This window comes from Pseudoliparis swirei, chromosome 9, assembly GCF_029220125.1.
Source record: "Pseudoliparis swirei isolate HS2019 ecotype Mariana Trench chromosome 9, NWPU_hadal_v1, whole genome shotgun sequence".
NCBI lineage: Eukaryota > Metazoa > Chordata > Actinopteri > Perciformes > Liparidae > Pseudoliparis > Pseudoliparis swirei.
In genome coordinates, this window is record NC_079396.1 from 26,222,711 (window position 1) to 26,237,236 (window position 14,526).

At 50.3% G+C, this 14,526-nt stretch overlaps 1 protein-coding gene across 4 annotated transcripts in view; it reads right to left on the minus strand.

The window, feature by feature from the left end:
- Positions 1-356: 356 nt before the first annotated feature.
- Positions 357-14,526, minus strand: part of plxna3 (plexin A3) — a 58,491-nt gene continuing 44,321 nt past the window's right edge. For 2 of the 4 annotated variants that reach the window (XM_056422170.1, XM_056422171.1), the window contains exons 19-37: positions 14,424-14,526; positions 13,860-13,953; positions 13,344-13,463; positions 12,542-12,661; positions 11,723-11,866; positions 10,256-10,490; positions 8,965-9,329; positions 5,734-5,834; positions 5,547-5,613; positions 5,276-5,422; positions 4,460-4,619; positions 4,273-4,376; positions 3,920-4,016; positions 3,727-3,804; positions 3,257-3,369; positions 2,342-2,511; positions 2,050-2,262; positions 717-867; positions 357-452 (exon numbers count right to left, since the gene is read on the minus strand). The exon at positions 14,424-14,526 is cut by the window's right edge and continues 68 nt beyond it. In XM_056422170.1, coding sequence (XP_056278145.1) covers positions 357-452; positions 717-867; positions 2,050-2,262; positions 2,342-2,511; positions 3,257-3,369; positions 3,727-3,804; positions 3,920-4,016; positions 4,273-4,376; positions 4,460-4,619; positions 5,276-5,422; positions 5,547-5,613; positions 5,734-5,834; positions 8,965-9,329; positions 10,256-10,490; positions 11,723-11,866; positions 12,542-12,661; positions 13,344-13,463; positions 13,860-13,953; positions 14,424-14,526 — 2,678 coding nt within the window. Of the gene's footprint in view, positions 453-716; positions 868-2,049; positions 2,263-2,341; positions 2,512-3,256; positions 3,370-3,726; positions 3,805-3,919; positions 4,017-4,272; positions 4,377-4,459; positions 4,620-5,275; positions 5,423-5,546; positions 5,614-5,733; positions 5,835-8,964; positions 9,330-10,255; positions 10,491-11,722; positions 11,867-12,541; positions 12,662-13,343; positions 13,464-13,859; positions 13,954-14,423 lie in introns of those variants that run through there. The other 2 variants (XM_056422172.1, XM_056422173.1) reach the window with 2 other exon arrangements.

Sequence of the window (14,526 nt, forward strand, 5' to 3'; positions counted from 1 at the left end):
CCTGCTTCTCCCTGCAGGGGATTTACATCAGAATCCAAACCGACGGATGCCTCTTGAAGGTTTGTTGTTTGGCTTCGGTCCACGTTGGACCCAAAACCTCTTCGGAAACCGATTCTCTGCCCCAAACCCAACCGGACGGAGGTAGTTTGGGTGACCGGTCTTCAGATCCATCAGCCGGCAGATAAAATGGCCGTTGGATCGTATCGCATAAAAGGCCGACGGCTCCGAGGCGGAACAGTTCGGCTGACTGCTTGAACAGTTCAGAGAAACAAGTTCTTCACTTCTCCCCTCCCCCATTGTTCGTCTTCTTGACCCCTCCCCCCACACCCCTATCAGTCCATCCGCCCCCCCTCCTCTCAGCTGCTCCCAGACATCAGGTTGATGGCTTGCTCCAGTTTGTGCCTCAGCTTGTGTTTGCGACAGTACCCGTCCCGGTCCAACGCCGTCAGGATCTGCAGAGGAAAGACAAGCCGGATGAAACCAGCGCCAACAGAACCGGTGACCTCACCGATCGGCGGCCTCCCCAAATCCAGATGTTGGATTGGAACCTTTAGGGGCGGATCACAGAGTAGTGGACCCAAACCCAACCGGACGGAGGTAGTTTGGGTAATTGGTCTACAAATCAATCAGCTGGCAGATGAACGGATGAATGGATCGCCTACAAAGTTTTCTTAAAAGTGTAACCCCCCCCCCCCCACACACACACACACAATCACCTCTTCTTTGTACTTGTTGATGTAGAAGTAGAGCTCACTGAGCGCGCTCAGTGTGTTGAACTCTGTGCCGTGGAGACGGGACTGCTCCACCAGGTAGGCGTCCATGTCCTGATCGCTGATGCTGGGCATCTTGGCAATATCCCTGTAGTACCTGCAAGGGACACACACGCACACACACACAGAAACACACACACACACACGCACAAACAGAAACACACACACACACACACAGAAACACACACACACACGCACAAACAGAAACACACACACACACACGCACGCACACACACACGTACAAACAGAAACACACACACACACGTACAAACAGAAACACACACACACACACACAAACAGAAACACACACACATACGTACAAACAGAAACACACACACACGCACAAACAGAAACACACACACACACAAACAGAAACACACACACACGTACAAACAGAAACACACACACACGTACAAACAGAAACACACACACACACGTACAAACAGAAACACACACACACGTACAAACAGAAACACACAAACAGAAACACACACACACACAAACAGAAACACACACACACGTACAAACAGAAACACACACACACGCACAAACAGAAACACACACACACACAAACAGAAACACACACACACACGTACAAACAGAAACACACACACGTACAAACAGAAACACACACACACACAAACAGAAACACACACACACACACACACTCTTGTTGATGGGACTATTTGTAACACCCATTCTAGTTTTCGATTGATTCAGCTTTATTGCATTTGAACTCATTGCAGGTTATTATAATCGATTAGTTAGCATGGTGGCTACATGTCGGTTATATGTTGGTTACATGCTGGCTACATGTTAGCTACATGTTAGCTACATGGTGGCTACATGGCGGCTACATATCAGCGACATGTCGGTTATATGTTGGCTACATGGTGGCAACATGCTGGCTACATGTTAGCTACATGTTAGCTACATGGTGGCTACATGGCGGCTACATATCAGCGACATGTCGGTTATATGTTGGCTACATGGTGGCTACATGTTAGCTACATGGTGGCTACATGTCGGCTACATGTCGGTTATATGTTGGCTACATGTTGGCTACATGGTGGCTACATGTCGGCTACATGTCGGTTATATGTTGGCTACATGTTGGCTACATGTTAGCTACATGTTAGCTACATGGTGGCTACATGGTGGCTACATATCAGCGACATGTCGGCTACATGTCGGTTATATGTAGGCTACATGTTGGCTCCATGATGGCTCCATGATGGTTACATGTTAGCATGTGGGCTACGTGTTAGCATGTGGCTACCTCTCCACCCAGCTCTTGTAGTTGGGGATGTCTTTAGCGTAGAGCAGCTTGTTGGACGGCGAGTCTTTGCCGAGCCGGTGCTCGGACGTGGAGCAGGAGTCCATGAAGGTCTGAGCCACCACCGACAGACAGGCGTCCGTGATGCTGCTCTTGTGGATGTCGAACACGAACTGTGGGTTCTTGATGACGTTCACCCAGAACCTGAGAGGAAGGCTGCAGACGCAGAAGAAGAACAAAAGAGTTACGATGTCCACGAAGCGTCTCCGAGGCGTCTCGTGGGAACGTCTCTCACCAGTTGCTCTTCCAGGTGTGCCGGACGTCCGGGTCGCTGATCTGCCGCTTGTCGGCCTGCTCGTCCAGGAAGTCAAACATGTATTTGATGGCCAATGGGAGAGCAGAGCCCCGGTGGGCGGTGCTGAAGACAGTCTCAAACAGGTCGTCCACAAACTTCTGCAGCGTCCCCTGGTGGTGGGATGACCAAAGCACCGGCTTCAATATCTTAGCCAAATTACTAAATGATTAATAAATAGATGGATTACACCGGGGGAAAACAATGACCTGATGTCAACAAATAAATGGTTGAACAACTATTGGATGTTTATTTGTTCACAATAGACTTTTTTTAATCTTGAACCATAATCAGGTCAATATGTCGACGATCCCAACACCTTGGGGTTAGCATATTAGTAGCTTGATGGTAGCTCGATGTTAGCATTTGGACCACACATTAGCATGTTAGCTACCTCTCTATCAGCTCTTCCAGTGTTTATTACAAAATATTAGCTGGTTAGCATATGTTTACAGTTTTATATACTGCTACATGTCTCTCTGCTACGTGTCTCACTGCGTGTCTCACTACGTGTCTCACTACGTGTCTCACTGCGTGTCTCACTGCGTGTCTCACTACGTGTCTCACTGCGTGTCTCACTACGTGTCTCACTGCGTGTCTCACTGCGTGTCTCACTACGTGTCTCACTGCGTGTCTCACTGCGTGTCTCACTACGTGTCTCACTGCGTGTCTCACTGCGTGTCTCACTGCGTGTCTCACTACGTGTCTCACTGCGTGTCTCACTGCGTGTCTCGCCGCGTGTCTCGCCACGTGTCTCACTGCGTGTCTCACTACGTGTCTCACTGCGTGTCTCACTACGTGTCTCACTACGTGTCTCACTACGTGTCTCACGGCGTGTCTCGCCGCGTGTCTCACTACCTTGGTAGCCAGCAGTCGGGTGAGGTAGATCTCAGACACCATCTTGCTGCCTCGGTCTCCTTCTCGCTGGTCACTATGCTCGTGGTTCTTCACCAGGTGCCACAGTTTAGTCCCTGAAAGCACACAACAGTACACAGTCTAGAGTATACACAGTACATAGTAGTACACAGTCTAGAGTATACACAGTACACGGTAGTACACAGTCTAGAGTATACACAGTACACGGTAGTACACAGTCTAGAGTATACACAGTACATGGTAGTACACACAGTACACAGTCTACAGTACTGCTTAATACTACTACAATGGAAGCTCCATTGTGTTTTACATGTAAACGTAGTCAATGTTACGTATAATAACAACAACCGCGAATACTACTACAAATACTAATACTACTACAACCACCACTAGTACTACTACCAGGACCAATAATACTACTACTAGTACCACTACTACTGTGACTGCAGTACCTGTCTCCTGGTCCGGTGTGATCATCGGAGCTCTGGACCTCAGACTGTCAGGACTGGAGGAGGTACGCAGCAACGACTCTGAAGAGAGAAGGAGAGGGTGAGCGTGTGTGTGTTTGTGTGTGTTTGTGTGTGTTTGTATGTGTTTGTGTTTGTGTGTGTATGTGTGTGTGTGTGTGTGTGTGTGTGTGAGTACCGTATCTGCTCAGAGATCTGGTGAAGGTGAAGGAGTTGGCGATGTTGTAGGCAGAAACCTGCTTCTGGACCAGCGCCACGAGTGAGCCGTCCGTTACCTAGCAACACACAAACACATCAGTCAATCAGATCAGCTGGCTATCAGTCAGTGTGTGTGTGTACCTGGTAGTGTGCGTGTGTGTGTGTACCTGGTAGTGTGTGCCTGGTGGTGTGTGTGTGTAGTGTGTGTGTATCTGGTGGTGTGTGTGTGTGTGTGTACCTGGTAGTGTGCGTGTGTGTGTGTACCTGGTAGTGTGTGCCTGGTGGTGTGTGTGTGTAGTGTGTGTGTATCTGGTGGTGTGTGTGTGTGTGTACCTGGTAGTGGGCCAGTGTGTTCAGCCTCTTCCAGTCGCTCTCTATCTTGGTCGTCACGTCTTCGTCCTGCAGGATGATCCTGGTCAGTCGCCCCTGGCGCCACTCTGACGTCACAAACACACAGAGGGTCACATGACGTCACGATGGACAGGAAGTGACCCGCGAGGGGACAGGAAGTGGAGCGTACCCAAGTCCATGTCGTCGGCCTGAGGCCTCTGGGAGAATGGGATGCCTTTGTACACGGAGTCCAGCAGCTTGTCCTTCACCTGCGTCACCGTGTCACAGTTCAGCACCTTGACCGGGACCTCGGTGCCCACCTCCCCCTCTGGGGGGATGCACATCAGGGTCTGGGGGGAGGGGGGGAGGAGGAGAGAGAACTGTCTTTACTTCAACTCGATTACTCTCTTTCTCCCAGTGAAACATCTTTACATATATATATATATACATATATGTGTGTACATGTATGTGTGTGTATATATATATATGTGTGTATATGTGTGCATGTGTGTGTATATATACATATTTATACATATATATATATATATATGTATATATGTGTGTGTGTGAATATATATATGTGTGTTTGTGTGTATATATCTATGGGTGAGTGGGTAGCAGGTCCGTCTTTCAATCAGGGGGTTGGAGGTTCAATCCCCGCCCTAGTCGATGTGTCCTTGAGCAAGACACTTAACCCTGAGTTGCTCCCTGTAGCTGCTCTACAGTGAATGAATGTAACAGTATTGTAAGTCGCTTTGGATAAAAGCGTCAGCCAAATGACATATAATGTAATGTAATATATATATATACATGTGTATATATATACATATACATATGTGTGTGCATGTGTGTGTGTATATATATATATATGTGTGTATATATGTGTGTGTGTGTGTATCTCTGTGTGTATATATGTGTGTGTGTATATATATATATATGTGTGTGTATCTCTGTGTGTATATATATGTGTGTGTGTATATATATATATATATATATGTGTGTGTACCAGCTGCTTGTAGTCGATCTGCTGTCTGATGAGTTTGTCTTCGCTCAGTGAGTAACGAGCTTCTCCTGTTATCGCATCGATTGGACCTTTTTCCATCTGTTGCTTTATGGCACAATACAACATGAAGAGAGGCTCCCCGGCACACTCCTGTGGGGGGGGGGGGGCAAAGAGCAGGATCTAACCAATCACGTTCCACGCATCAATCAACTAACTCTGATCCCATTAGTCGCGGTCAGACTGAGGGGGAGGAGCTTAACGAGGAAGACGTTACCTTGAGGAAGCGATGCAGCAGGAAGGTGAACCAGTTGGTCAGCATCTTCTCTGCCACAGACTCTGTCCTGAACACACACGGGTCAAAGGTCATCCACAAGGCAACACATGTTCTCAAAAGGTAATACATAAATCTGTAAATATATAAACACAGTACAAACATCTCTCAAAGGTCAACGTGTACTGACCTCCTCAGCAGCAGCTTGGGATGGTTCCTGTTCTCCAGGTTCTTCTCGATCAGGTCGGCCAGCAGCTGCTTCAGGACCACGGTGGCGTATTCCATACGACCCTGAGAGGCAATACAGGTTGTTATAAAGGGCATGTAATGAAGCTGATGGAATAAAGGTTATGTAATAACTGTTAATAACACGTACTATATGTTTGGTTGGTGGTTATATGTGGAACTAACATTTATAACACCTGCAAAACATCTAATGTAATAACAGTTATAAACATCTATTACATGTTAATAACACTTAAAACCACCTATAAAACATCTATTACATGTTAATAACACTTAAAACCACCTATAAAATATCTATTACATGTTAATAACACTTAAAACCACCTGTAAACATCTATTACATGTTAATAACAGTTATAAATATCTATTACATGTTAATAACACTAATAACCACCTGTAAACATCTATTACATGTTAATAACAGTTATAAACATCTATTACATGTTAATAACACTTAAAACCACCTGTAAACATCTATTACATGTTAATAACACTAATAACCACCTGTAAAACATCTATTACATGTTAATAACAGTTATAAACATCTATTACATGTTAATAACACTAATAACCACCTGTAAAACATCTATTACATGTTAATTACAGTTATAAATATCTATTACATGTTAATAACAGTTATAAACATATATTACATGTTAATAACACTAATAACCACATGTAAACATCTATTACATGTTAATACAGTTATAAATATCTATTACATGTTAATAACAGTTATAAACATCTATTACATGTTAATAACACTAATAACCACCTGTAAACATCTATTACATGTTAAGAGAGGCTTAACATCTATTACATTCAAGAGAGGCTACAAGGCTGTCTCTCTCCCTCCGTTAGGGAAATCAGACCATGCCGCCATTTTTCTGCTTCCGGAGTATAAACAAAGGATCGCGCGGGAAGCGGTAGTGACGAGGAACGTAATGCGGTGGTCTGACCAATCAGAGGCTGAGCTACAGGACGCTCTACGTATCGTCGACTGGGACATGATCCAATCCAGTTCCAGTGACGTCAGCGAGTTTGCGGAAGTAGCAATGAGCCTCATAGCAACGCTAACGGACACCATCGTCCCCACGGTAAAAGTTAGGGTCTTTTCTAACCAAAAACCGTGGGTTGATAGATCCATCCGTGAAGCTGTGAACGCCCGTACTGCTGCCTATAACTCCGGTCTTGTATCCGCAACATGGACGTGTACAAGGCAGCGGTCTATGGACTGAGGAGGGCGGTGAAGGAAGCCAAAAGGAGGTACCGGGACAGAGTGGAATCACAGATGGAGCAGCGCGACACCAGGCGCCTATGGCAGGGGCTACGGACTATCACAAACTACCAGAGCAGACCCCGCGCTATGGTGAGTGCCGACGCATCCCTAGCGGACGACCTGAACTCATTTTATGCACGGTTTGAGGCTAGCAACAACAGCGCTAGCTCGCCGGCTAACAACAACACCGTTAGCGTAGCCGAGGTGAGTTCTACCGCTGGGGATGAACACACACTCTCTGTGACCGAGCACAGTGTGAGGAGGGCTCTGTTGAGGGTGAACACCAGGAAAGCTGCAGGTCCAGATGGCATATCTGGGCGAGTACTGAAGACCTGTGCTAACCAGCTAGCTCCAGTGTTCACCACAATATTCAACCTCTCCTGGCTGAGTCCGTGGTCCCCGCCTGCTTCAAGAGATCCACTATTGTCCCTGTGCCCAAGAATGCTTCTCCAGCATGTATGAATGACTACCGACCGTGGCCCTCACCTCGGTGGTCATGAAATGCTTTGAGAGGCTGATAAAGGACTACATCTGCGCCTTCCTCCCTTCCTCCATGGACCCGCTGCAGTTTGCTTATCGCCCAAACAGATCCACGGATGATGCTGTCTCCCAGGTACTGCACACCACACTCTCTCATCTGGACAGCCAGAGGGGGCTATGTGAGACTGCTGTTCATTGATTATAGTTCAGCTTTCAACACCATAGTCCCTCCAGACTGGCCGGCAAGCTGATTGAGCTGGGACTGAACACCCCTGTGTGCTTGGATCCTGGACTTCCTGACCGCCAGGCCACAGGTGGTCAGGGTGGGCAGACACACCTCCAAATCCCTCACCCTGAACACAGGATCCCCCCAGGGTTGCATCCTCAGCCCCTACTGTACTCCCTGTACACACATGACTGTGTGGCCAGGTTCAGCTCAACACCATCATCAAGTTTGCGGATGACACAGTGGTGGTGGGCCTGATCTCCGACAACGACGAGAAGGCCTACCTGGAGGAAGTTGCTGATCTGTCACTCTGGTGCCGGGACAACAGCCTCATCATGAATGTCACCAAAACTAAGGAGCTGATTGTGGACTTTAGGAGGGTACAACAACAGAGGACGTACTCACCACTGGGGATTAACGGGACTACTGTGGAGAGGGTGAGCGGGTATAAATACCTGGGAGTCCACATCACCGAGGATCTGACATGGTCAACAAACACAGACACTCTGGTGAGAAAGGCAAGGCAGCGCCTCTACCACCTCAGGCAGCTGAGGAAATTTAAAGTTTCCCAGAGGATCCTTCAGTCCTTCTACTCTGGAGCTGTAGAGAGCGTCCTGACAGGAAGCATCACAGCCTGGTTTGGCAACTGCTCCGCTCAGGACAGGAAGGCTCTGCAGAGAGTAGTGCGTTCGGCTGAGCGCACTATTGGAACTACACTCACCACCCTGCAGGACTTGTACACCAGGAGGTGCAGAACCAGAGCCGGCAGGATCATGAAGGATCCTCACCACCCCAACAACAGACTGTTTCAGCTGCTGCGGTCAGGCAGGCGCCCGTAGTCACGCTGCAAGAACAGAGAGACTGAGACGGAGTTTCTTTCCTCAGGCCATCAGGATTGTGAACTCCGACCTCACCAGGACCCCCACATAGACCCACACAACTGCCCCTCTTAGGCACACACACACACACACACACACTTACTGTAAATATTGTGTTGTTTTTTATTTGTAAATAGTGTGTACTTGTTGCCCTTGCACATTCCTGCTGAGCATTGCCACTTTCATTTCACTGCACACCCTGTGTGTGTATGTGACAAATAAAACATCTTGAATCTTGAATCTTGAATAACTCTAATAACCACCTGCAAACATCTATCACATGTTAATAACACTTGACACACAGATCATCACCTGCAGCGCCGCCATGAGCAGCGAGGCCACGTTCCCGCGGTCCCTCATGGAGAACGACCTCTGGGCCTCCAGCGTGCGGATGAAGGTCAGCAGGAACATCTTGTTGTTCAGCAGCTGGCTGAAGAGGCGCAGAGCTTTCTCCACGTTGGCCGGAGACTGAGGGAAACAGAGTGTGAGCCTCGGGTGACTCTCACAGGAAACACCTCCGTGATCCAGACCTACGTCCAGCTCCTTCAGCACCGGGTGCTCCTCGATGCCGGGGAACATCACCCGCATGGTGTAGGTCCGGTACTCCAGCAGAGGGATCTTCACCCCGTCCATGTCATTGGTCAGCTCCTGGATGTCAGTTTGCAGCTCGGCAAAGGCTGAGGAGGAGGGGGGGGGGGGGGGGAGGAGGAGGAGAGAAAGAGTTGATCCTCTTGAAAACCCCAAAACTTCCATAAACTGCTCTAAGGCCAGAGGGTCAAGCCCCAGAAAAACAGGACCAGGACCACATGGGGTCCAGGTCTTGGTCCAGGTCCGGGTCTGGGTCCAGGTCTGGGACCAGGTCTTGTTCTGGGTCCAGGTCTTGGTCGAGGTCCGGGTCCAGGTCTGGATCCAGGTACAGGTCCAGGTCTTGGTATAGGTCTGGGTCCAGGTCTGGGTCTGGATCCAGGTCTAGGTACAGGTCTGGGTCCAGGTCCGGGTCTGGGTCCAGGTCTGGGTCCAGGTCCAGGTCCGGGTCTGGATCCAGGTCTAGGTACAGGTCTGGGTTCAGGTCTGGGTCCAGGCCCAGGTCCGGGTTCAGGTCCGGGTCTAGGTACAGGTCTGGGTCCAGGTCTGGGTCCAGGTCCGAGTCCAGCTCTAGGTCCAGGTCCGGGTCCGGGCCCAGGTCCGGGTCCAGCTCTAGGTCCAGGTCCGGGTCCAGGTCCGGGTCCAGGTCCGGGTCCAGGTCCGGGTCCAGGTCCGGGTCCAGGTCCGGGTCCAGGTCCGGGTCCAGCTCTAGGTCCAGGTCGGGTCCAGGTCAGGTCGGGCCCAGGTTCGGGTCGGGTCAGGTTCGCCCAGGTCGGTCGGTCAGGTCGGGTCAGGTCGGTTCGGGTCAGGTCGCCCAGGTCTGGGTCGGGTCGGTCGGTCAGGTCGGCCCAGGTTCGGGTCTGCCCAGGTCGGGTCGGGTCGGGTCCAGGTCCGGGTCTGGGTCTGGATCCAGCTCTAGGTCCAGGTCCGGGTCCAGGTCCGGGTCCAGGTCTGGGTCCAGGTCCAGGTCCGGGTCCAGGTCCGGGCCCAGGTCCGGGTCCAGGTCCGGGTCACTCACCCTCTTTGCACTCCAGCGCCACGCGGCTCTCCAGGTTGTCCATCTGCAGCTGGAGGCGCTTCAGCGTGCGGTCGGCGTCGCGCGTCTTCCTCTTGTAGGCGATGAGCACGGCGATGATGGCGATGAGCAGCACGCCGCCGCCCGCCCCGATGCCGATGATGGCGGGCAGCGTCAGGGCGCTGTCGGAGTAGATGTGGAGCGTCCCGGGGAAGTACTCCAGACCGCCAACGAGGATCTGCAGGGAGACGCTGGAGTCAATATCAAACGCTCCCTCTGGTTGTATAGAAGTAAATGCTTCATGTGTTAAAGCAGCATTCTCTCTCCTGACCACCAGGGGGCGACTCCTCTGGTTGTATAGAAGTCTATGTTTCACTGATCGTCCCATAATGCAAAGCGCTGCTGGGTGAAGGAGTTCTCCATGTAAAAAACAACACTGAGACCACTTCCTCCTCTCCCTCCTCCTCCTCCTCCTCCTCCTCCTCCTCTCAGCTCATTGGTTCATGAGGAGGAACAACACAACATTCATTATCAATACTTTAATGATGTATCAATAGTTTGTCTGTTCTCCCTTTTCCCTTTGAACATCTGTGTGTGTGTGTGTGTGTGTAGGTGTGTGTGTGTGTGTGTAGGTGTGCGTGTAGGTGTGTAGGTGTGTGTGTGTGTGTGTGTAGGTGTGCGTGTAGGTGTGTGTGTAGGTGTGTGTGTGTGTGTGTGTGTGTGTGTGTGTGTGCAGGTGTGTGTGTGTGTGTAGGTGTGTGTGTGTGTGTGTGTGTGTGTGTGTGTGTGTGTGTGTGTGTGTGTGCAGGTGTGTGTGTGCAGGTGTGTGTGTGTGTGTGTGTGCAGGTGTGTGTGTGTGTGTGTGTGCAGGTGTGTGTGTGTGTGTGTGCAGGTGTGTGTGTAGGTGTGCAGGTGTGTGTGTAGGTGTGCAGGTGTGTGTGCAGGTGTGTGTGTGTGTGTGTGCAGGTGTGTGTGTGTGTGTGTGTGTGTGTGTGTGTGTGTAGGTGTGTGTGTGTGTGTGTGTGTGTGTGTGTAGTTGTGTAGGTGTGTGCATCAGCCTCTGATCTGTGACATCAGACCAATTACCCATGATCCCCTGCGGCTGCATTTAATGACTTTCACCTTTATAAAGATCCCTCCTCACCTCCTCTCTTCCTAACCTCCTCACTTCTTCATCTCCTCTTCTTTCCTCACCTCTTCCCTTTTCTCAGCTCCTCCCTTCCTCACCTCTTCTTCTTTCATCTTCTCCTCCCTTTCTCATCTCCTCTCCTTTCTCTTCCTCCTCTTCTTTCCTCACCTCCTCCCTTCCTCACCTCCTCTTCTTTCTTTTGCCCTCCTTTCTCTGTCTCCTCTTTCTCATATCCTTGCCTACAGTTTTAGTATGTAGGCGTCTGAACCGTTAACCAATCAGGTTCGAGAAACCCCGATGGAGCGAGCAGAGAGGGGGCGGGGCTAAGCTCCTTCACTCACCAGGACTCGCTGCTCTCCGGTGAGATCCGGCGAATCACAGAGCAGCTGGTTCTCTGACACAGTGAGCAGACAGGGAGCTCCTCCAATCAGAACCGTGTAGTTCAGACGGCTGTTCCCCGGAGCCGGAGGGATCAGGTTCTTACCCTGGAGACACAAGGAGGAGTTAGGAGGAGGAGGAGGAGGAGGAGAGATCAGGTTCTTACCCTGGAGACACAAGGAGGAGTTAGGAGGAGGAGGAGGAGGAGGAGGGATCAGGTTCTTACCCTGGAGACACAAGGAGGAGTTAGGAGGAGGAGGAGGAGGGAGAGGAGGGATCAGGTTCTTACCCTGGAGACACAAGGAGGAGTTAGGAGGAGGAGGAGGAGGAGGAGGAGGAGGGAGAGGAGAGATCAGGTTCTTACCCTGGAGACACAAGGAGGAGTTAGGAGGAGGAGGAGGAGTGACGAGGAGAAGGGAGAGGAGGAGAAGAGAGAGTAGGAGAAGGAGGGAGAGGAGGAGGAAGAGGTGGAGAAGTGAGAGGAGGGAGAGGAGGAAGAGGGATAGGAGGAGGAAGAGGAGGAGAAGGGAGAGGAGGATGAGGAGGAAGAGGGAGAGGAGGAGAAGGGAGAGGAGGAAGAGCAGAAAGAGGGTAAGGAGGAAGGGGGAGAGGAGGAGAAGAGAGAGGAGGAGGGAGAGGAGGAGGAAGAGGAGAAGTGAGAGGAGGAGGGAGAGGAGGAGGAGGATGAGGAAGAGGAGGAAGAGGAAAAAGAAGGGGAGGAAGAAGAGGAATAGGTGGAAGAGGTGGAGGATCACAACTATAACCACGCTAGTTTTACTCACCTTGAGGATGATGGGTGACCCCGGTTTGACCTCCAGGATCCCAGAGTTACCCAAGGGGTCAAAGGTCGGGTTGGGGTAGTGTGTGAAGGGGGTGGAGTTCAGGACCAGCAGAGAGGAGACCTGGACCAGAGCATCAGGGACTGAGTGCTTCTGCTGAGTGTGCATATGTGTGTGTGCGTGTGTGTAACCTGTGTGTGTAACATGTGTGTATGTGTGTGTGTGTAACATGTGTGTGTGTGTGTGTGTGTGTAACATGTGTGTGTGTGTGTGTGTGTGTAACATGTGTGTGTGTGTAACATGTGTGTGTGTGTGTGTAACATGTGTGTGTGTGTGTGTAACATGTGTGTGTGTGTGTAACATGTGTGTGTGTGTGTGTAACATGTGTGTGTGTGTGTGTGTGTAACATGTGTGTGTGTGTGTGTGTGTAACATGTGTGTGTGTGTGTGTGTGTAACATGTGTGTGTGTGTGTGTGTGTGTGTGTGTGTGTGTGTAACATGTGTGTGTGTGTGTGTAACATGTGTGTGTGTGTGTGTAACATGTGTGTGTGTGTGTGTAACATGTGTGTGTGTGTGTAACATGTGTGTGTGTGTGTGTGTGTGTGTGTAACATGTGTGTATGTGTGTGTGTAACATGTGTGTGTGTGTAACATGTGTGTGTGTGTGTGTAACATGTGTGTGTGTGTGTAACATGTGTGTGTGTGTGTGTGTAACATGTGTGTGTGTGTGTGTGTGTAACATGTGTGTGTGTGTGTGTGTAACATGTGTGTGTGTGTGTAACGTGTGTAACGTGTGTGTGTGCTACCTGGTCAAAGATGAAGCCGAACTCATCCGGTCTCAGCGCCCCCTCTGGTGGATCAGGTTTCCCGTAGACCAGACCAGGAGCCAGACAGGTCATGGTGGTGTCGTTGACTGGAGAGCAGAACTACACACACACACACACACACACACACACACACACACTCCTTGTTATCATTTGTCTTCATACTTTAATTAAAATAAAGTGCGTTCAAACTGCATTCCCTCTAGTGACCACTAGGCGGCGCCTGTATTTCACTTCTAAGTGCATTGTAAAATCTTTTGTTTTATTTAGCTCCGCCCTCTTCTCACAGCTAGCTTTAGCATTAGCTGCTCAGGCTCCACCCTCTCGCCCAAATATGGTCACGTCCGGTTCCACAAAAAACAAAGGTGGCCCAAAACAAAGATGGCGACGGCCGTTCCTCTGAAGCGGAGCCTTCAAAACCAGAACATAACCTGCGACCCCTCCATCGTGACCCCTGACCCCTCCATCGTGACCCCTGACCCCTCCGGCGGCCCTCACATTATTGGTCTCCACTCCGCCGTACTTGGCTCTGACTTTGGGCTCCTGGATGGTCAGCAGGTTGGTTCCCGTCACCGTTATCACCGTGCTGCCACTGCACACACACACACACACACACACACACACACACACACGCTCACACACACGCTCACACACACACACACACGCTCACACACACACACACACACACACACACACACACACACACACACACACACACACACACACACACACACACACACACACACACACACACACACACACACACACACACACACACACACACACACACACACACACACACACACACACACACACACACACACACTCACACACACACACACACACACACACACACACACACACACACACACACACACACACACACACACGCCACACACACACACACACACACACACACACACACACACACACACACACACACACACACACACACACACACACACTCACACACACTCACACACTCACACACACACACACACGCACAGTCAGCGGGTCCACACTCTAGCTGAAGGTGCGATTGGCCCTCGGGGGGATCCGTACTTGAGGATGGTCCAGCTGGGCTCGATGCCGGACACCGTGGGGTCCTCGGTGAACACGTATCGGACCTCCGAGTTCGTCACCTCGGCCTTGTCGATCATCAGGC